The sequence below is a fragment of the Styela clava genome, chromosome 7 (genome assembly GCF_964204865.1).
Source record: "Styela clava chromosome 7, kaStyClav1.hap1.2, whole genome shotgun sequence".
NCBI lineage: Eukaryota > Metazoa > Chordata > Ascidiacea > Stolidobranchia > Styelidae > Styela > Styela clava.
Genome location: NC_135256.1, coordinates 16,203,551 through 16,226,166, shown reverse-complemented (window position 1 = coordinate 16,226,166; position 22,616 = coordinate 16,203,551). Strand labels below are relative to the sequence as shown.

Genomic DNA, 22,616 nt, shown 5'->3' with positions numbered 1-22,616 from the left:
ATTCGTCATCTGTTTCCGTAATCCATTTGGCTCCATCTGACATCTCGATTGTATATATTGTTCTGAGCAAGTGCTTGATATTTTCACGACACAGTACAATTCTCCTGTGTTTAAAGTTGCGTATTGTGGGATTGTGGACTTCAGCTTGCTTATCTCAGTTAAAGACAGGGATAATTTGGAGAGGATTGTCTGGACCGAACATAGACAAATATTGCTGTATTGGGATAGACTAGACTAGAGCGTTTAGACTGGAAAATATTGGCACACGGTTCAGCGCCCTTCGTCTTTGTGTAGCAAGCAGGTTGCATGAGGTCACACCCCGTCAAGCTTCTACAGTTATATTATCACCCTATGTATATATCTTTTGATAACTTTCATTGGTGCATGAGAATACACACTGATAACTCATAATATTTACAATTTTATTAAATTGAATAAAAAACAAAAAATGCCAAATGCTGAGATATTCAGCATCATGAATATAATGGCATTGATTATATTCCGGACATGTTCAGTAAGAATATATTTAGGGGTACATACATTTGCACCCGTATATCCACGGGTTCCATCTATATGAGAATGCTAAAATCCATGGGTTAGGATTAGTATCGGTTCAGATATCCGTAAAATTTATTTTTACATAGGTGCAATATGATGCAGGTGCAATTGTCGTGGGTTTTAAATTACGGGTTCAAATGTAATGGAACCATATTTAGGATATCAAGCTAAAACATTAGCCAATTGCATTTGTACAAAGACCCAAAACTAAACAGTAGAGGATTTGCGCAGACAAACATGGCCCCCAAACAGGCTGTATTAAAGAAAGAACCCTGATTCAATTTCAATTATTTCGATCAGCCAGCCTCGATAACAAACATACAAGCTTGCAGGGCCCGCTTAATAACTTATTACCCGCTTAATCGCCTATTAAAATTGCAGTCACCGACCTAGTCAATTTATTCCTACTGCTTTAATGAATTTCTAACAATGTAATCGTACAATTTTCAGCTTAACCACCATTTTAAAATATCCTTTGAATGCCACAAGCTCCCTGTTAAAAAGAAAATTTACAATGAAATTTACAAAACTCAGGCATCTCATAACTTGATATTATACATTCAATAATATAACAAACGTAATTCGTACTCAATCTCATTCTGATAAAGCAATGGGAACCAAACATATTTATTATACCACACATCTTCTTTCCTAATTAATACGAAATTTTACTTCCTAAATGGACTGTATATTACGGTAATTCCAACTGATAATCTAATGAAACATTATTAAAGAACAACCTTCCCTCGATGGGAACCTGTTTGCTTAGCGTTTCGAAGATTCAATCATTTACATTAATTCACGGATTGCCGATTTCATTTGGTTTTCTTTTGCATAAGAGATATGGATGTAAAATGAAATACTGAATCAAAAGAAGTTACTATCACACAGTAGCATTTATAACTGTCATATATATAGAATATATAATTATATATTGAATCATAATTTGATAAAAGTTAGTTTCTAGTGCATTGAACTGAAGTATATCCGGGAGAATACATTTAGAAATTTTTGGAAGAATCCTTAGATATCACCAATTTCGAACACCAACTCCAAATTTCAATCAGTAAAAACACAAAAAGTACTAGTAATAAATAATAACTTGTATAAGATATGATTATGGAATAGTATGTTAGCCCCACTTGTGGAGAAGCATGATATGTGTCTGTCTTGGTATCACTGCGAATGATTTAATTTATTACAGTGCAAACATTTCAAACAAATTCATTCATATATAGAGCTACAAACGATACCAACTCATTCTGTACTTGATTTGTATTCCAGTTTCTCGTTCGGATTTAAAAAATTTCGGACCGAAAGTAGACAACAAATCTGATATGAACATTAAGACGACGTCCTATCGTTCACTGGGTATGCATTTTTCATTTGTATCTATATTCTCGATTCTTTCAAAATTAGCAATGATGTTTCCCGCTCCAAGCTTTTTTGATGATTTTATTAAATACTGAATGGTTAGATCCATTTTCGACTTCAACTGAGGTTGATCGTACAAGCATGCAATTGATTCAGCTGATTTAACTTTTCCTCTTCGAAATTCCCCACTCGGATTTTTCTGCAATTTAAAGTTGTAAAAATTATGAATGGCTATTCGACATTGTTTCCTTACTATTTCTCACCCCATTTTGTGTGAAAACCATATTGGTTTAATATTTAAAATATTGTATAACGAATCGTAAATTTATTTATAAGTTTAAATAATCTATTTATATAAATATTTTTTATATTTAACATCTTTTTAGGAGAAAAATTACTCAACTTTATAAAATTCTATAAAAATCAATTTGCGTTGTTTTGTTTTTGTACGTAGAGGTAGCTGACCGTGAAGTATTAGGTTATAGTGAGTGTACGCAATACCAGAATTCAATTTTTTTGGTGTTTAAAAACATTCTACCCGATTGAGAAAACAGGTGTTTTTTGCTATCCAGTACTTTTGATCACTGCTAAAGGCAATACTGGCAAAATTCGGTTCAGTGAGTTTATATAAACGATGGATAGAAAGGTATGTGGGGTACATAATCGGTTCTCTGAAACCTGAGAGCTTTGAAAGGAAACATGTCTGAAAGCTCAAACGTTGCTTGAAAGCAGCAGCGCGTTTGCTGGACTATTTATTTGTTATCATTCTAGATTGTAAATGGACGATAGAATGTTGTCACACCCATCTCTGTAAACAAATAAAATATAATAAAATGGAGTAAAACGTGCTTCAGTCAACAGCAATAAATTCGGCAAAAGATGACCCAAGTGTTCCATTCGGTACCGTTTTAAATGATATCCTGTGCTATATATTTAATGGCCGTTTTCATACTCGACCGACCCAAAATATATTAGGAAGACTGTGTTAAATTGAAAAGTACTCCGAGTAAATGCGCGGGTATGAAATGAAGAAACTATCGGGTGTCAAAATTGGTTCGAGCATTTGGCTTTGATGATTACGCAGGTAACTTCGATGTAAAAATTGAGTGGGCTATACTTATCCGATTATTTAGATATCAATCATAATGTATTTATATGCAATAAGCTGTTTATCCGAAGTTTTGCTGCGGAAGAATAACTCCGTGAAAGTTTATTACTTTGTTTAAAAACAGATAACAGTAAAAATATAACACATAATGCATATTTTTTCGTTATCAAAGTATTCCGTACTTTTAAACAATATTCTCTGAATACAGGAACTCCCATGAATTTTAAAATTCTTTCCAGTTCATTCATCGGATCTTGTTTCATTCTTTCATATGAAACCAGCAATAACGTTTTCCAATAATTTGCAGGAAGTGTGAACGGGTCATCATTTTCTTTCAGCTTTTTGGTCTTCTCAATAAACCGTGATATCCAATTCACGTTAATGTTCGCTGATCCATAAGAATTTTGCTGAATGAATTTTGTCCATGCTGTAAAAAACAAATAATAAAAAGTACAAAAGTAATGCAGCTGTGAAGTATTTTTAACTTTAAGATTATTTATTAAACACTATTTAAAAAATTTCCAAAACGTTTTGGGAAGTTTTTTCAAACTTCAATCTAATTTTATATTCAGAGTACTTCATTCTGAAATTCCACCATCGTGTGGCAAATTCCTTGAAATTATTTTCCTAATATAGTTAGTTATATTTGCTTTTATAGAATGTAGTTTAACGTTAAAACTGTGTCCTTGAAATCGCAAGAAACTTCAATAACCTTCTGAATGTAGTAATGTTTCATTGACAACTCCAACATGAGACTTCGAAAATTGGCGGTTAAATTCAGCCAGTAAACAACGATGTAAATCTCTGACAACCAAAACTATTCTTTCAAATGTACAATTGCTTCTTTCATCCTGACCTGAATGATGAGCTGAATAAATGATAGCTAATATGAAGCCTCAAGTTTGCAAATAATTCGATTCAAATCTATAAAATGGTTTAATCATTTACTTTATGTGTCGAGAGCTGCAAGACTAAAGGGCGAATGTTGAAACTGTGAAGAATAAATTGTTTGAAATTACAAAGAGAAAATTTCTTTCAGACCTGACTTTTTCAATGAAGGTTTGTAGTCATATTCACCCAGGTATTTTGATACAAAGGTAAAGATGTGAAAAAAAATATATTTTTTCATAATTTAAGGAACATTCTCAATTTTTGTGTTTAAGCCTTCGATGTAACCCAAACGAACAGAAATGATTTTATTTAAATTTTACGTTTCAAATATAGTAAATATCGATTTATATGTTTGAAAACGAACGATAACAACTAAAACATTCTTTATTACATTCGATGTTCTATTTCTTTGGGAATTTTTTCAATAAATGACTGAGTGTAATATTTAAAACAAATTAGAAAATATATTATTCCGGGAATCTTGGTAGGGGTGATATAAAATCACCTTTTCCTCGCTCACCTTTAATAATTACTGTACTGTTCTTGTGACATTGTTCTATTTCACCCTCCAGACCTCCTTGATGAAGACTCTTGTCAGAAAAAACACTTCCTGTCCACAACCCCGTTGCTTGTTCGATTAAAAATCTTATCCACGTATTTCCACTTCCGGGTGCACTGACTAGTCCAGTTCGCAGGAAACGTAGGTTTTTTATTACTTTCGGCGAATTGATACCTTTATTCATATATTCTCTATGACTGCAGTCTGCCAAGTTAATAAATGATTATAGATTAGGTTCAAAGACAAACAAATATGCTATTACTAGTACAACGATGTCAACAGTCTAGTTATATTTCCTAAATAGCCTCTTATTCTATGTGTTGAACAACATCGTTATTTATGTATATGAAACATCAACGTTACCTATATGAAATAAGGGAGAGTGGCGAACAAGGGGAAGCTGACTGGTGTATTATTAGCCTCAAAGACCACTCAACAATACTGTTCTGTTTGTAATTTACTGATATTTATAATACAGCTATGCAACATGCATCTATCTCTTATATAATACCGTATATGAAAATTTATAAAACAATTAAAGAATTTACTCAGGTTGTACTTACTTATTAAATCAACTCTCGGCCAAATATTACTCCATTTTGGCGCCTTAGTTGTTGTAAGTAGACTTGTTGGAAATGTTAGATGATTTTCGCTTTCAACTGGAATTGAAAACTTGCAGAAATTGGGTATATAGGAATATAAATAGAAACACAATATCCCCAATACGAGCAATAAAAATGTCTTAAAACGAATATCTCTTTTCATACCTACGTTTTTCTATTTATAATAAGCTGAACATGAATAAATATAATGAGAAAGCAATAGTTTAGTATTAAAAAACGTACACAGTAACCCCTGCTGATAAAGAACCAAGGTAAAATTGCCTTACATATCTTCAAGAGGTTCTCCATTACTTGAGAGTTACAATTTTTTTGAAATTCTACTGGTGATTAAAATGACGTTTTTTCTGCTTTGTGGCCATGCATAATGGATTCAATTAGGTGATCATTATATCATTGAGCGCATGAACGAATCTAGGCTATTTATCATAAGGCTTCAGGTTTCCAAGCATTGTACGCCACATCGCCGACTTGCAACAGCCAATCTAAAATTTGAAACATTGTAAATTAACTATATACCTTAACTTTGTGTTTCAATGGTCCTAAGCTAGCAGCAATTATGGCAGACATTTCATTATAGTAAAACTAACCTTCTTTTGCATTTCATCTGCATTAGGATATTGCTATTCGCCTCAGCGTCGGCGGTTCATTTCATATCATTGAAATTGAAACCTACACTATTAAATTTCCTCTCGTTTGATGAGACGCGAAGTATTCTGAATGGGTTTATACAACGAGAGGCACAATCAATTTGAGAGTAACAATACCTAAATGTACTGGATTATTGTCCTGTTGGACCCAGCATATAGGCTTACAGACGAAGAAATAGGTTTCGTTTCACTAAGCGACATTCGTCAAGTGTCCTTCTACTTCAACCTAAAATACATTGGTAGCTTAATGTTTGCTGCAAATACCAAAACAACTAGTCGCATGCGGAAATTCCAGAACAACAAATATTATACATTTTTGATAAGTCGCACAACTTTAAATTTAAACAATTAAATTACAAATTTTACTAAGACACCATTTTTAACTTAATTTTCCATCATATATTATATTATTTTTACATTATATAAGCTAGCGATGGCCAGTTATGACTGTTTCCACCATTAAGTCCATGCATCTGAAACGAACAAATTATTAACTATTATTATCGATGGCTGTGGTGGGTCTTATTGTTAAGCCTTCTCATCGGCTTCCCTCTCTTCCGGGAATCAATATGAAAATTCTAATTTGATCTATTACGCTAAGACTCGGTTGTCGCTTACACCTCGTACTTGAAAAAAAAAAATTTTTGCTTAATAATCTCGTGTACTGCCACGTAAATCTAACGAGAACGTTAGTCCTTTGTTACTAAATGTTTTGTAACACTATCGTTTGACTGTTTTAGCGTCAATGCAGAATACCTATATTGTTTGAAACATACAAATGTCTACCGAAATTCATATGTGTGATAATATGCCCGTCTGTGTTAAACAACCAATTAGAATATTTAATAATCAACATAGCCAAATTTCTATAGGTTGAATAACCAGGCCAGTTGAAATACTTGTAATAGGTTGGTTACTCTATTTTTGCTCACATATGAAAGAACTACAGCTTTACTTACAACTATACTTACCACTTCACAAAATCACTATTTTGTATCTATGCTATGCTATTTATATAGTCTATCTATGATCTAACCTGGCAGTCACTCTCAAGCGAGTGCACCTTTGACTAAGGTAAAAATAAATGTTTCAAATTTTCCAGGGTACACGAGCGCCCTTGAGTGGAAATGAGATTTATGCTATTCTATACCACGGAGTGGCTTTGGCACATCTTGTTGTCGTAATCGCTAGCGATAGATAATGCCATTTTTATACTGCACCAAATCTACTAGAAAACTAATACACTGCAAAAAAACGTCCTGTTTTGGCTTATGAGGCCGTTGTTTAAGAAATACCAGTGGTATTTTTGCAAGACTATTAGGAAAATACTAAAACGAAAATGGAAGGAAATTCCTAAGACATTACCTATTAGATTTAAAAAAAGAAATAAACCCTTGTTTTCTGAAAACTTAGTTTCTATCAATTTATAACTGATCCACATGCTACATTTTACTCGAAACAATATGCACAACCCTACCTGGGAACCCCGAAGTTATGTTTACTACAATGCCTTGCTCGTGAATATTACGAATATTTTCTTTGCCTAAATCTGACGCGTCTGGAGAACGAGCGTAGTTTTACTCGGGCTATGGAATTGATAAATTGAGGGTTCATTACCGTATTTAGCTACGATAATATTGATATACTAAAATGTTCGCAAAAATCCAGTGCAAAGAACCCATCGGATATTTCAAGGTTGTTCATCGAAGGCAAGAGCTATTAAAATTTCATGAAAATGTGTAATTTTAAGGGATAAAAGTGTATGATTTTGAAGTGTAAAGGTACAAATTCTAATATTTAGATAATTAAATAGCAAAAGACTTGATAAAACTGGTTGTACCACCCCCAAATGTAAATTAAAGGCAGTTGTAATGAATTAATATTGATTTGAACCACGACGCAAATTGTATACTATTTCAAAGGTTTATAATGTAAGGCAGTGGTTCTCAACCTTTTATGGCTCGTGGCCCACTTCAGGCGCCTTTTTGCACTCGTGGCCCCCCTGTTCGCCATTCCAAAAAAACTAAACAGTTGGATTGTATTATGTTTTTACGACCTTTTTATGAAATGCAATAGCAAACCACAGACAAGAAAATGAAAGCTTTTGGATAAACAATCAATCTAAATCTTGCGGTTGGGACTGTCTGACGAGGTACATTATATCAGATACCGTCTTTGATATAGCCAGGCGAATGTTACTGTCAACATCAAACGGTTTCTAGAATTTGTTTTGATGGTAACAAGATTAGAAGACCAGATTCACAGAGATAAGTTGCGGCAAATTGAACTAGAAGTGACGAAGCTTTCTTACTTATTGGTGGTGGATGAGAATCTGATATGCCACTTCATAGCTGCATTCAAGAGCGGGCTTTTCCTCCGATAGAAACCCGAAACTGACCAATGTTGATTTCTTGTCAATCTAACTCGCTTCGCAGCCAAAAAAACGATGTCAACGTCTTTCACCTGCGGATGATTTTTGTCACGGTGATTTCGGAGTTTAGATGGATGTAATGCAGTGGCGGCGCGTGGTCATTTTGACAATCGGGGCAAGCTACTGCGGGACCAAGTCACCCCCATCTACGGGGACAGGATGAGTGCTGTAAGTTCTCCCATCATTTTATGAGTATAAAAACCATTCCATCGGTAACAACCAATCGGCAAAAGCGACAATTTTTAACGATAAGAAAGTGTCTTTAAAACCGGTCCAAGTCAAGGGATTAATAAATATAGACATAGTTTATTTTGAAACCTCTTTCAAAAGGAAAGGCAATATTTACCCAGATAAATACAATGACATATTAACAGAAACTTCGGGAAAGCAGACAAAACCTAAAATAAGGTTTAAAACGTTACTAAGAAGAAAGGAAAGTTAATGCAAAGATAAAGACATGCGTCGCTCACTCATAGATATATATGCTGCTAGACTTCTACTGCTTGAACATATATGCAACACGCCGCGGTTTCTTGGAAGCAAAATGCTCAATAACGCGCTGATTAAAGTCATGCATCCCAGAAATAACGTCTCTGTGAATGGATAAAACAGCCAAGGAATTTAATCTATCTTTCTGAGATACGTTTTAATACGCTTCAGCGTGCTGAATGTTCGCTCTGCGTCGGCGGAAGAAATAGGCGTCGTCAAAATGATGTCCAGAAATTTTGCAGACGCCGCAAAGGTAGTTACTAGAGTGTTATCTATGAGGAACCTATAGAGCGCGCAAGTTGATGTGATGTTCAAAAAAGTTTGATTGGTGTATATACATCGCAATTCATTTTCCAATTTATCCACGTTTATCATGGGGTAAAATTTGGAGACAGTAGCCAACAAATGGGTGGGAAATTGACGTGCAAATTTTGAAAAATTTTTGGGGTTCATCAAAGAGAACGCGGCAAGGTGTTCAGTGCGCAGACGATCGCCTATTTGATTCACCAGAATGTCACAGCATTCCTTTGCAGACAAAATCAAACCATCTTCTAGCAGACGCTTTAGACCTGCCGCCTCCCTCACAGAGCGTTCGTCCCAAACCGGAGAGCTCTGAATGCCATTGAAACACTCAATGAGCTCAGACCTAATTTCGGACACGCCCTGCACCACGCGTGATTGGAAGTTCCAACGTGTTGGTGCACAAGCTGGGAGACGGCGGCTACATATCTGACGAAGGAGGTCAGAGCGCTTCGGCGAAACGGAAAAAAATGAAGAAAACCCCGAAACATTTGCAAAAAATATACGGACGAGAGGGGTATCAAGACAAATATTTTTAATAACGAGGTTAAATTGGTGTGCATAACAATGTAAAAAATGCGCATGAGGGAAATCTTCTTTTATATAAACTTGAACACCATGTTTCGACCCACTCATGACTCCCGCGCCGTCATAAGTTTGAGCTATCAATTTTGACTTCGCGTTGTAAGGCTGTAACACTTCTTTCAGTACAGCCGATATCCCGCAAGCCGTGCGATCAACGATTGGTACAAAGCTGTGAAATCTCTCGGTAGGTTTACCATCTTTTACAAACCGAAAAATCACAGCCAGTTGGGAAACGCACGTGATGTCAGTTGTCTCGTCAGACTGAATCGAAAGGAACTGGCAATTCTCAATTTCCAGAGCCAAATGTTGTAAATAAATTTTATACATTGAGTCGAGCAAATCATTTTGGATATCCTTAGATGTCCCTTTCGAAACAATTGCGGCATCAAGATGATCTCTCAATACTGTATCTGGGGATGCGGTGTATTCCACCATATCCAAAAATACCCCTCTATTAGAAGAGCCAGCCCGTTCATCGTGCCCCCGGAGGGACAGCTCGTGACAACCAATGAACTTCAAAACATCTATCAATCGACTGAGAACATGGCGGTTTTTCTCGACGTTTTGGTTGTGCCGACGAATAGAAACCGCGCGTCCTTCATCCAACTGTGCTGCAATATTAACATTTCCGAATGTTCGGTATTTTACTGCATTGTCCAGATGCTCCATAGAAGATTGATGATCCCTGGCACGCTCGGAAAGATGTTTAAGATCTCTAAAACCAAATTTACACCAACGTGAGTCACGGGCGGTAGCAAAAAGTAGGCAATAAAAACAAAAAAGTGCATTTTTGTCCTCGCTGTAACACAACCATTCGTGTTTTTTATACCAAGTTTCTGCGCAGAATGTACGCCGACGCTTTCCTCCGTCATGGGATTGTTCCAGTGAACAATTTTTTGGTTGATAAGGCCCAAGACGTTGTACCTCTAATTTTTGTTCCAGCGGCAGCTGCGAAAACGGAGTGCGAAGTAGTGCATCAACCTTATTCATTATGAGGTCTAAGGCTAAGAAATGCGAAGCCGGAAAGAAGTGAGGAGCTCAAAGCAAATGGACTAAAGGTCTCTAACTGATTCAAATAGCGAAACAAGCGACAAAAACGAAGGCGAGGAAACTATCAACTCTTCAAGCAACCAACGAACGAGAAGGAATGCGTGAATATGTCAACACGTTGTTGTAAGAAACGTCGGCATTGTGTCGTCATAATTTCGGGGCTAGCCCCGATCGGCCCCGATGATTTAGTAAAAGAAACAGAAAACAAACGAGACAAACGCGGCGAGTGGAAGATAAAAGAGAGAATACGATATACAATGAGCAACCGGGGCAAAATCGGCGTCGCCCCGTCGACGTTCAGCGAAGGCTTTGCGAGCGAAAAATGAACCATGTCGGGAGAATATGGCTAGTGTAGACAGTCTGTGCAACCGATATTGAGGTATTTTTCGAATATTTTTTATTATACCGAAAAAACAACCGGGGCAGTGCCCCGGTTAGCCCTATTGACGCGCCGCCACTGAGTAATGATTCATTGCTCATTACATACGAGCAATGCAAGCATTGAGCACATTCTCTGTTATCTTGATTTACTTTGGTAAAGCCAGAGCCAACAAAACTGTCGTTCCATTTTTGTATTTTGGGCATTAGGAATTTACAAATGGGTTTTTGCATCCGTAATATACGATAGCCAAGGTCATCTCGCAGTCTAGTGAAACTACAGGCTAGAAGGCCTACTGGCGAACTTTTTTGATTGGCAGATTCCAAATTCCATTATGATCAAACAATACACGAACAAGGAAGTGAATATGCCCTACAAACGCAAATAACCTATTCAGGCAATAAATGTATGTCGTCTTTCATATACCCTGATCCTGTTTTGAAGTCTCAAATGCAACTACTGTAAATGTATGCCGTCTTTCATACTGAAAAACGAAGTGAGGTTAACACGAAGTTGGGAAGTCTCTCGCTTAGCTTTCGTTTAAGCCATGTTAACCGTCTTCAAAAAATATAAGCACAATAAGAAAAGACTTTTTATAATAAAAAATAATCTGGTTATGACCACAATAGCTCAGAACTATGCTCACTAAAGTATATTTTATTTATTTAAAAAAAATATATATTCGGTATGAATCACATACAAGGAAATTTCAGACCTAAGTCTTTATGAAAATTAAACTTTTAATCAAGTACCCTTTAGAATGCCATGTATCTTCGACCTTCAATATCACCCAGTTATTTCGTCACGAATCATTAACTTTACATCTGATAATCTCATCACTCAGCAAATTAAGTCACAATGAGTATGAGATTTTCTAATTTAGCATTCATTCTTTGTATTAAACATATTAATTCGTTCAAATTCAGCAATTATATTCCCGGAACCCAGTTTTATAGATTTATATAAAAAAGATCGAATTGATTGGTTCATTTTCCTTTTTGCTTTTGGTTGGCTATATAAGCAGGCTATACTTCTTGGAGATTTTGCAGTCTTGCGACGAAATTCTCCATTTGAATTTTCCTAAAAATAAAGAAAAACTGTACAGTTTTACATTGCTTCTTTCAGCTTATTTACTGAAAAAGCAAACGCTAGTATATCCCAGCCCAGCATACGGAGCTAATTTTGGCAGTTTCATAATTTTGCGAAAGTTGTTGGTTAATTAATATTATGGCCAACGTATCAGTCAAAAGCGAACAAAAACGACCACAAAACATTAGCCAAGATGGCTTATCGGAATCGCTTCCCCATTTATCTGTATTTGGCCTTATTTTATCGCCTTTAGTATTTTGCGTAGCGATCTAGATATCGTTGCGTGGCCTGGTTCCGTAGTACCCGAGCTGTATATATAAATAGAACTGAAGAGCGCTCCATAGGTGCGTGTACCAATATGGAGGTTACTAATATTGTTCCGCTACTCTACACCAAGTTGTGTAGAGGGACAGAAACCCATGGCCACAGGATATATTCACTTGGCAAACACTCACACAATCCCCGAACTCGTAATAGAACTAGAATAGGGGAAGTCGGAATGAGGTTATGGCCTAACCCCAATCTGGAACACAGACTACGAGAGTACTAACTAAGCTGCGCTTCGCGCTCTGCCGAAGACTTAGGTGAAATCTTCCGCGTGCATTTTTATGATATAAGGCAAAAACAATTGTTTCCACTTATATCTATTGTATAATCGCCTGAACAACCAAATTTTTTCAAGAACGAGATCCACATCAGGCAAATTCCCAACTCGAGTTTAATTGTGTTTGAATACCCGCAAAAAGTTGCATACAGATCCATGTGTGGCGCACTGGGAAGTAAAACAGGCGAAAAACTCGCCAAAACCAGATGCAACACGAAGGAACTTTAGAAGCATAAACGCCAAGATGGCGGCGCTCAAATTGTCCCGCGCTGCGACAACGCAAAACGAGATAGAAGATCGTTACATGTCTTTCCAGTTCAGTGGTATCAATGCGTTACTTTCGTGTCCATATATTTGAGCATTGCTCTCTTATTTCAGTACGAATAAAATGTCAACAATTTTTTAAGCATGCGTATTTCAGTATTTTTATTCATTTATACCTATACAACTTCAACCAAAGTGTCAAACGTGATATCTATCTCTCGCCAAAATAACTTTGATATGGAATTATGATTTTTCGTAACATATTTTACAGATAGTAGTTTTATATACTAGGGAATCTTACCTCTAAACATTGTTTTCTGAATACTGGGAGTCCAAGAAACTTGACAATTCTTTTAAGCTCCTTTATTGGGTCACGTTTCATTCTTTCATATGATACAAGTAACAGTTTGTCCCAAAAATTTGAAGGAGAGGTAAAAGGATTTTTATTCGATTTTAGCCTGTTCTTATTGCCGATAAAATTTCTTATCCAACCCAGATTTATATTTGCCAATATTAAAGGCATAGACGATTTCGCATAATTCGCCCATTCTAAAAACAAAAATAGATCGTATTCAAACAAATCACGGCCAATTTACTTCAAATTAATGTAGTCATAGCGGATGGTACCTTTGATGGATTGCTTTGCTTGTGGCGCTCAAAGACCTGGCCCGTGTCCGCTTAAGGCCAAGGGCCCAGGTTAGGAAAGGCTGGTTTCACTTTTGTTACGCGCCTTCCATGAAAAGATGAAAAAAAGTTCATGAGCTTGAATATTTTGAGTTTGTTCACAAAGTGAAATTCTATATTTTGTGGTTCGCTCGAGAATTTAGTACGCAATACAATATATATTGATGGTGTGTTCATGAACAAACCCTGACATGTGGCACATGTTTGTTCTGACATTAGATTCGTGAATGCAATACAAGATGAACGAAAAAAACTGCTTTGCTCCATCTGAGAAGCAGACGAGATTCTGTGAGCTTGGCGAACATAGACGATTGTGGTTAGTTCTTGTGGCTTAATATCTATACAGGGCTGCAATTTTTGCCGGTATTGACGCAAAGAATATGCACATTCATTGTGGTCAAGATAAAAATAGGGTAAACTCGCAAAGGCTTGACTTGGTTTGATATTCACTCTATATTGAACTCTAACCTTATGGCACCAAAATGTTTCTATCGCTTTCTTCGTAAATATGATCAGAATATAACAGAACTTACTATCCGATTTGAATAAGCTGTCGTTCACAGATTTTGTGTGCGAATTTGTTGATCGACGATTGAATTCAGACACTGAAGCCCTGCGAAAATCTCTGACAACAAGTATTATTCTTTCAAAAGAGCAATTTCTTCTCATGTCTTGTTTTATGCAGTGAGCTGTGTAAAATTAAAACATTCAGGTTATCAATTACAACGAAAATTTACGATTATGTCCATTTCTCTGGTAATGCGAAAATAATCTTACAATAACAACAATGTTATACAACATATCTCAAAAAGTTAGCTAATATTAACATTTTAAACTGTTGAAATAACATGAAAGTGCATATCAGAAAAATGGTGATTTGTTGAAATATATATATATATAAATTGCCATTTAATAGTATTCAAATTTGGCAAAAATGCAAAAAAGTCAAACAAAAATATCCTAAATTTCGAAAATTTGTACGGAACAACGTAAAATCCAAAACATGGTGCATTACACCTGTAAATAGTAAATACCAGGAAATTAATGAATGATATTACAATTTCAAAGCGTTTTGTAAATGGATATAACACTGGTAATATATGTCATACATTTTAGATTATGAATGTAATATTCGCGATCTTTTTTTTCGACGGGCATCTCATTCTCAATATTTTTTTAAATTTACAATAAACGTTCAATACTAATAGCTGAATTCATTTGATAATCTGAATTCATCTGTGACATATATCTACATGGTTTTCAAAGTTGAATACAGCAACTCTCATTGGCCATGATGATTATTGCAAGTTACATGCTCACAGCAAGGGTACGGGTTAATATAAAATTAAGAATGGCGCTGATGGAAAAGTTGGCGCTGACTAGCTAGCCGAAGCTTAAGGACTTTAGTTGTGTGTTGTTTGATAAAAGAAATGATAGTCCGGCGGGTAAGAGGTAAAATCATGCACTTTTGGATGCGAGCATGAAAGTTGGCACACATGTACAGTATAGCATCCCTTGATCAATTTTGGATATGGTGCCATTCAAGAAAATACCTCGTTGCCATGGAAACGAAGCATCATCCGTATTGCTATTAAAGTGAAAGAAACATCACTTTAGGAAAGGATATTTTCAAGATAAGTAAACCGGTGTGTACTTAAGAAGTAAAGAATATGACCAGAAGTGCATTTTGACAATTCCCCTTTATAAAAGAATACCTGGTTACCATGGAAACGAGGTATCGTTATCGACCAAACACTATTATTAGTCGCAAAACCTTAACCCTAACCGGAACACAAATACTATGTTCATGTTGTGCGCCACCTCGGCAAGAACAAAATAATAACAAAACGATCCATATGTACACTTCGTTTCCGAAAATTGATTGAAGTCCGATTGATTGAGGTACCACTAAGAAAGGGTGGGCAAAATACAGCCCGCGGGCAGGATCCAGCTCGCCGAAGTATTTCATCTGGCCCACTTGTGCCTGTAGAATTCGCGACTACAGTATATATAGTTTTAATGAATATAAATTTGCGTTGAAACTAACGAGTCGTCGGCTAAGATATAGACATGTATTATCTACACCTGTAAATAATGTGGAAAGCCAGCCACCTACGCCTTAAACTCATTCAAGATGACCCGATTGCTACATGATGCTGTTTATTATATAAACCAATCCAAAATTATTCAGGAGATGCTACTGTACATGTGTGCCAAGTTTCATGCTTGCATCCAAAAGTGCACAATTCTATCATATTTGAAGTCTTATCCGCTGGGCTATGAAGCGGAATACACTGTTAGTATTATCATAATGATCATATATTGAAACAAATTCGAATTTTTTCGACAATTCAGATGATCTATAATCTTGGATGAATATTTAACGGCGATTATAAACAGAGAAAATTGTTTTATGACTGTTTCTAGCATATGGCTTACCTTTGATTACCACTGTGGTGTTTTTGTCACATTCTTCAATTTCCCCCTTAAGACCCCCTCTGTAAAGCCCTCTATCGTTGAACACACTTCCTGTCCATAATCCTGTTGCTTGTTCAATAAGAAATCTTGTCCATGTATTTCCACTTCCTGGCGCACTGACCAGTCCAGTTCTAGGATAAGGTAAATTTTTTATCACCTCGGGTGAATTTAAGCCCGTGTTCATGTATTCTCTGTGACTGCAATCTGTGAAATAATCAATTTAGCCATTTATAAAGTAAAAGCTCTTTGTAAGCTCCTTAGTAAATCTCCTTTGTAATTATCCGTTCACAGTGAAGTGGTAAAAGTATGTATTATACAAGCAAAATCCACGAAGGCCAAAACGGAGTAGTATCAAATATTTTACAGTACAGGTAGTTTTCTTTATGAAAAATAAAGGACTCCACTGACCACCAGATCGCTGAAATGCGATCGCGAATCTGCCACACATTGCGCAATTTTCAATTTTGATGACCTCATCACACAAAATTCGAAATGAAAACAAACAACTTAGAACATTTTTTTAAATAAATTAAAATGATATTTTTTAGCGACAACAACAATCTTCAGTTACTAAAAATTTCAAAGCAATAATGATTCCATGAGTCTGCCTAATAAGGGGAACGAATTTACCTGATCGTGGTTGCCATTATTATTATGTTGAAACTTACTAATTAAATTCACTCTTGGCCAGGCGTCACTCCATTCTTTAGTTTTTGGTAAAATCAGATCTGTGGTAGACTTTTCCAGCATATTGTTATATATTACGAAGCTAATTGTGGACACAATGCCGAAGATGAAGAATTTAATAAAACGTCTGTGCATTCTGAAGAAAATATAGGGAAATTGACAAAGTTATCTGTTTACTGCCATAAACTGCATCATTTTTTACCTTGACCTTATTTAGAAACAACACACAAACCGATTTTATATGCCCTCGTTCACACACCTTTATCAATTTATATTATTATGTTCCTATATTATAACAGAAAGAGCAATGCTCGAATATATGGACACGGGAGCAAAACGAAGTAGTATATCGGTATCAAATATATACAGTCCGGTAGTCTTCTCGACTTCAAAGCAATTGGTCCAGTAGTAAAAGAGAAAATTTTCTCTTACAACACCAACAATAAGGAGAAAAATACTAACATCACTGACAACAACCTAAAAAATGCTCTATAGGTCCATTCCGTGCCCAACAGAACATGAACCCTAACAATTAGTATATTATTACATATAATGGAGAGGTTAAAGGCGGGAAACTACTGCTCTAACTTATTATCCATAGAAAAAGATATCCGTAACCTTGTACATTCATTCCTTCGAGCGTCGCCATTTACCACCTTAGACCTTCTCCAGCAAGCTTTTAGTCGTATCATAACGTAACTTTGTCATAACAAGTACAGCTAGTCCGGGATTTGAGACAATTGACTAAAATTTGTCAATTCATCAGAAATTAATGCTGTATTGCAGTTTCTAAGTATTGCCAACACGCTTGGCGATGGTATTTGTTGTCATACATAGCCTAACGCGGTTATTTTTACATTTTATACAGGAAGACATAATCAATAATCTTGCCACGGCATCGGTCATTTTTGATGAAAAATTTGGTTTAATTTCATTCACTCCGCCTGTTTATAAAAGTGCTACTCTACTTTGCAATGCCATGTATAGATTTTGTTTTACATCTGCGCTATTAGCAAGACATACTAAAAAAAATCGACTGCTTGATTACCCTAACCCGTCCCTGGACTTACCGATAGTTTCTAAGCTTTATTCACTTTCCTAGAAATTGATTTATTAAGTTCAATTCGATGCCGTATTCTATTCCCTTACACTTATCTTATATTTCTGGAACCTAACGCAACATATGCATTGGTTTCGTGTGATGACTACGCCTGATGTCTGTTTATATTCTAAAAATGCTATGCTCTACAACGAATTTATTTACGAATGCTTTCATACTGATATCTTTATTAGTATGTTTAATGAAAGAACGGTAACTTTTTTCACCTAAAAAGAAATTTGTATATTTGATGAGCGCGTTTTCATTTACATATTTTCAAACTGTATATACAATAAAACTACATTTTCTTTATTTACGACCAATCATCATATACTTTGATAACATAAAACACCTATGCTGCAATGAAATAAATTTACCTAGAGGGTTGGTCGTAGAACCGCAACGTGGTCATTTTCCAGCGGAAATAATTAAACATTGCTCGAACACGCTATCAAAAACGAATATACATCGTTATGCAGTACATAATCTATAACATTAACCGTCTTTTTAGTGTAAAACGAATTCGTTGTTGCTCTAAACTTATATATGAAGGTGAATAGTGATGAAACCAGGCCGTACTCGAATGAGTAAACATGTAGGTATACAAATATTTTGAAATATTCATGGTTTTAACTTCTCTATGTCTGGTTTCCTAATTCTGGAATATCAATTACTGTCTATACATAGTATTGTGTTAATTTATGAGCGGCTATCTCTCATCAGTAACTTACCTATAATCACCAAGCATATACCCAATGTTTCCCGCGAATGAGTTCATCCGATTTCCCTTCGAATAAAAGGACAAAACTCGTTTCTCAATCTCAAAATGAACTGACGTCATGGGCTTTTTTGTGAACTGAATAGAAATACACACACATCTAATACGATACAGCATGTTTTCCAATACTCACTATTCAGCTTTTAGTAACACAATAATATGTATTGTACTCAATGAAAGCTATAATAAACCGACCCTATACTATGCAAATTGCCAACTTATGGTTGCAAACTTGAGTTATTTATGTCCAGTTTTCATGACGTGCAATGAAACTATCGCGTTTGTAGAATAAGAAATCACAACTAAAACATTAATGCACATATTAGTCTTGTATTCTCAGTATAGTCAACCCACTCACAAAAGAGTGACGATGTCCTATATTTCACAAATCTTTTGATATTGTTCAATAGTAAATAACATGTAGAGCTCTATTTAATACATTCGATTGGAACGTACTATCGTGGGGAAATTTTGCCAACTGTGGCGCCCTGGGAAGGCTGTTAAATGCATTCTATATTCTATTATCGGGACTCCAATCATTCTGCACTACTAATTTCTTCTAATACTCTGGCCTGATCTGATTATACCAAGACAAAAACAATATTGTAATTTAAAGTACACTTAGAAACGTTTCCTGTACGCAGCTATTTTGTAGCATATAGACTTTATCCACCACATGTAATGATTTACATAGCGAATTCATATAACATGAAAATCGTACCCTCAAATTTTGGAAGTTTTACAAATTTTTTTGTAATTATATGCTATTGATGATGGATCGAGTTAACTTAACATGATGTTACATTTGTTTGTATAGGTGTTTTCAAGTATGCTTACAACATCCAATTCTACCAATGAATTTTCTAAGTTTAGACGACGTTATTAACAACATCAGGACATGTTGAGTACATAATTTGTTGTAGAATCGACTGGTTAATCCAATTAGGTAAAATTTGCAGGAAATATTTTTGATACTTCTAGTTCAATCAATACAAACATCGAAGTTGTAAAAAATGCAGTTTGTTTTTTCATCCGTTTGATTGTTAATTTCTCTCAACAAGCAAGTATATAGGTGAAAATGAACAAGTCCTACTTGAAACGTTTTATCTCCAATTCAGTTGAAAGTATAGAGAAAAGACGAGAATGCATCACAGACGTAAAATACGAAATTAGAGATTTGCGATTGTATTGGAAATATATATTGAGCATGTCAAAATTACTGCTTGTTTTAATGATTTCAAATTTAGATATAACTTTGATTTCATATGTCGTTGTCATCTTACTTGCTGCGTTTCATCTCAAATACAAAATGGATGTAAACGAATTAAAATCTACAGACGTTGGATAATACGAAGAACTGTGAAATGTTTACCGTAATATCATCCGGGCTCGATTTGATCAAAGGTAAGACTAAAGGTAAGAAAATGGTCTTAGTGAAATTGTGTATTTTCCATTCAGTGACGTAATATTGATTTGGAATGTCGCAGAATAGAGCACTAGCGGATGAAAGTATTAAACTGTCTTTCGTAGTTGTGTAATAGAATGAGAAGTTCAGAAATTCTCTTTCGCATTTTCGAATTCAAAATTTAACATGGTACTATTTCTAAGAGATGCTCCAGCGACAGCGCCCAGTTTGCTATAGCGACGTTGGGTAATTTTAGGGCCATTGGTATTTAGACGCAAAACGAATAGCGGACAACTCGGCATTCAAAATGTTGAATCCATCATTTGAAAAATATTCATTGACTTGTCCACACGAGGACAAATTTAGCTAATCATTACTCACTCTAACTGAAGGAGGGTTTCTCAATACTTAATTTAGACGCAAACATACGGCGAGAGTGTTTCAATGTCGTAATTAGTTTGTTATTCAATACATATTACACTTTACGTAAATCGCGTAATTCGGTGCGTCATCTATGTATCGCTGAATTCGGAAGCAGTTACAGAATTTCGATTCCGCTTCCATTCAGTTCACATACAAAATATTCTCTAACTCTGTCATTGAAAATGTTTTTTCTGGAATACTGCTCTCTGGTATGCTCAGGTATCAACATTTTGATAAAAAGCTTGACAGAAGCTGTCAAATGTCTAGGGTTTTTGGATTGGGTGTTTTCTAGTATACATGGGAAGTAGTAGGATAATACTTGAGAATGCAATTCATGAAAGCTTAGCTGCAATTTGAAAGTTTCATAGATGAATAAACTGTTGAAACTTCATATAACTCGTGGAACTAACTGCGCACATGCATCAAGAGTATTTTTATATCACTTGAAGGTATTATAATATACATTGATGTCGGAAAGGGGGATTAGGCCAAGAAGGTCATAACTGTTGTCTATTCGGCAGTCTTGCTCAGAGGTGAGCTTCAGCAGGCCGGTTATATCACGTGGTACCGACTTGTTACGCCAACGCAAGAATTACTATATATATATATATATATCTCAAGTACTGAACCGGCCAGAAACAACCTTTGCAATAAAACACGCAAAACACTCGGCAAGTTGATTAAATAGTCTCTTGGTAAAATTCCACGTGGTGGCATGTTTTTACAACATGTACGTCAAATTCACATTCAATTAGATTCTGCTGAAATTTCAAATAAATCATCCATGCACAGGCGTTTATATAGTAAAAGCTTCTTGTTCAGTAGCGACTACGCGAATCGCTTTGCGGAAGTTGCAGTAGTATTATGACGTCATTTAAAGTATGTGTGGGTTGGTTACATAATTGGACAAATGTATTTATTATTATACAATCGCGTGGAATGTAGAGTCAAGTTTTAAGATATCAAGATTTCTGCTCGTTCATGGTTTCGCTTTCCCAAATTGGAACGTTTCATTGGTGCAAAGATAGGGGGTTATTAGGAAATGAACTGCGAGTCATTCACCATTTAATTCTTGCTTAGGATTTGCATGCGACAGGTATTGCAAGGATACTCGGATGAAGCGATATGTGGGAGATAGAAACAAGAATAGCGTAATCTTATTCTGTAATATAGCAAGTTTATCGGTAAGATTATTTAAGATAGATCAAACGAAGTATATCTGCAAAGAAAAAGGTTGTGGGTAAGGACCGCGAAATTATAAATATATACATTAGCAAGGCTTTGTATTACAAGTTAGATTAGCTGTTGGCACTGATTGATGCCATTTTATTATTTTTCAGTCTGTATTTATAATTTCCCATTGTTTACGTTTAATCCTGTCCGTTTGTTACTGAAGATCTTGATCGGTGGGAATGTTGATGGGTATTTGTCTGTTTGTTTGTTCGTTTGTCTGTTAGATACACGCGATATCTCACGAAAGCGAGGTTGAATCTGCTCCAAACTTTGCATGTGCATTCATCATATCTCGGACCAGAAGCCTATCACGGTGTCACTATGGAGTAAGAGCGGATGAATCCAACCCGCCGTTTCTGTTGTGGGGGATCCCCTAACTTTCGATCGATAAGTTTTCGGTCTCCGACCGATATTCTTGTTTAAATTCTTTATTTGGTAACCATCCGAGTTTATTTCGACCTGATATTTATTTCTTGTGGTCAAATTGTCCCTATTTTTTTAATAGAGTTTTTAGTTTGAGGTAAAAGTCAATTTTAATTACTGTAAAACGATATGCTCCTTGCTATTGAAATATTTTTTTGCGAATATTATTGAGGTGCCCTGAAATTCAGAATTTTAATGTTTCATATTTTCTTCAACACACTGTAACTGTCATATAATTTAATAAATTTAGGTCTTATAATAGATAATGTTCATGGTGTAAAAGTCGATGTGCTTAAAAACTTCAGAATGTTACTTGGTTGATGTGTTTTAGCGGGTTTTACATTATTCACTGTTACATTTGACTAATTATTCTGTTTGTCTGATAGTGGTACATTTGGGTTCAATGAGTTTCTTAATAATTACTGAAGTTTACTGTTTGGGTTTAACCTTCGCAG

General features: G+C 35.6%; 3 protein-coding genes across 7 annotated transcripts in view; 1 reads left to right on the top strand and 2 right to left on the bottom strand.

Annotated features, from left to right (window-relative positions):
- Positions 1–506: 506 nt before the first annotated feature.
- LOC120328433 (sialate:O-sulfotransferase 2-like) lies at positions 507–6,264 on the bottom strand. 3 transcript variants are annotated; one of them, XM_078114520.1, is made up of 7 exons: positions 5,701–6,264; positions 5,380–5,595; positions 5,054–5,149; positions 4,452–4,694; positions 3,753–3,908; positions 3,223–3,467; positions 507–2,131 (listed from the first exon to the last, which is right to left on the bottom strand). In XM_078114520.1, exons 2-7 carry the CDS (start codon positions 5,399–5,401, stop codon positions 1,916–1,918), a joined length of 978 nt encoding a protein of 325 aa, XP_077970646.1. In that variant the 5' UTR covers positions 5,402–5,595; positions 5,701–6,264; the 3' UTR covers positions 507–1,915. The 3 variants fall into 3 exon arrangements, with proteins under 3 accessions (XP_077970646.1, XP_039250850.2, XP_077970645.1); XM_039394916.2 differs by lacking the exons at positions 5,380–5,595; positions 5,701–6,264 and having other exon boundaries at positions 5,054–5,340; XM_078114519.1 differs by lacking the exons at positions 5,380–5,595; positions 5,701–6,264 and having other exon boundaries at positions 3,753–3,896; positions 5,054–5,340.
- Positions 6,265–9,726: 3,462 nt separating this feature from the next.
- On the bottom strand, positions 9,727–17,743 carry LOC120328305 (WSCD family member CG9164-like). 2 transcript variants are annotated; one of them, XR_013477316.1, is made up of 7 exons: positions 17,419–17,743; positions 16,782–16,936; positions 16,075–16,317; positions 14,169–14,324; positions 13,253–13,500; positions 11,747–12,074; positions 9,727–11,478 (listed from the first exon to the last, which is right to left on the bottom strand). XR_013477316.1 is itself a non-coding variant. In XM_039394749.2 (6 exons), exons 1-6 carry the CDS (start codon positions 17,490–17,492, stop codon positions 11,874–11,876), a joined length of 1,077 nt encoding a protein of 358 aa, XP_039250683.2. In that variant the 5' UTR covers positions 17,493–17,743; the 3' UTR covers positions 9,727–11,873. The 2 variants fall into 2 exon arrangements, 1 of the variants encoding a protein (XP_039250683.2); XM_039394749.2 differs by having other exon boundaries at positions 9,727–12,074.
- A 2,283-nt stretch (positions 17,744–20,026) lies between these two features.
- Positions 20,027–22,616, top strand: part of LOC120327908 (uncharacterized) — a 104,154-nt gene continuing 101,564 nt past the window's right edge. Inside the window, exon 1 of one of the 2 annotated variants that reach the window (XM_078114390.1) lies at positions 20,027–20,081. In XM_078114390.1, coding sequence (XP_077970516.1) covers positions 20,042–20,081 — 40 coding nt within the window. In that variant the 5' untranslated portion in view covers positions 20,027–20,041. Of the gene's footprint in view, positions 20,094–22,616 lie in introns of both variants that reach the window. The other variant, XM_078114389.1, reaches the window with a different exon arrangement.

What these genes read in the sequence shown, in the direction of transcription:
- LOC120328433 (XM_039394916.2), bottom strand. Translation starts at nt 5,255, where the DNA reads ATGAAAAGAGATATTCGTTTTAAGACATTTTTATTGCTCGTATTGGGG. An exon ending in AACATTACTACATTCAGAAG is followed by an intron (nt 3,468 to 3,752) that starts GTTATTGAAGTT and finishes TGTTTTTTACAG; the next exon opens with CATGGACAAAATTCATTCAG. An exon ending in TCAGAGAATATTGTTTAAAA is followed by an intron (nt 2,132 to 3,222) that starts GTACGGAATACT and finishes TTTAAATTGCAG; the next exon opens with AAAAATCCGAGTGGGGAATT.
- LOC120328305 (XM_039394749.2), bottom strand. Translation starts at nt 17,492, where the DNA reads ATGATACGACTAAAAGCTTGCTGGAGAAGGTCTAAGGTGGTAAATGGC. An exon ending in GCCAAGAGTGAATTTAATTA is followed by an intron (nt 16,318 to 16,781) that starts GTAAGTTTCAAC and finishes ATTATTTCACAG; the next exon opens with ATTGCAGTCACAGAGAATAC. An exon ending in CAGCTTATTCAAATCGGATA is followed by an intron (nt 13,501 to 14,168) that starts GTAAGTTCTGTT and finishes TTTTGTTTTTAG; the next exon opens with AATGGGCGAATTATGCGAAA.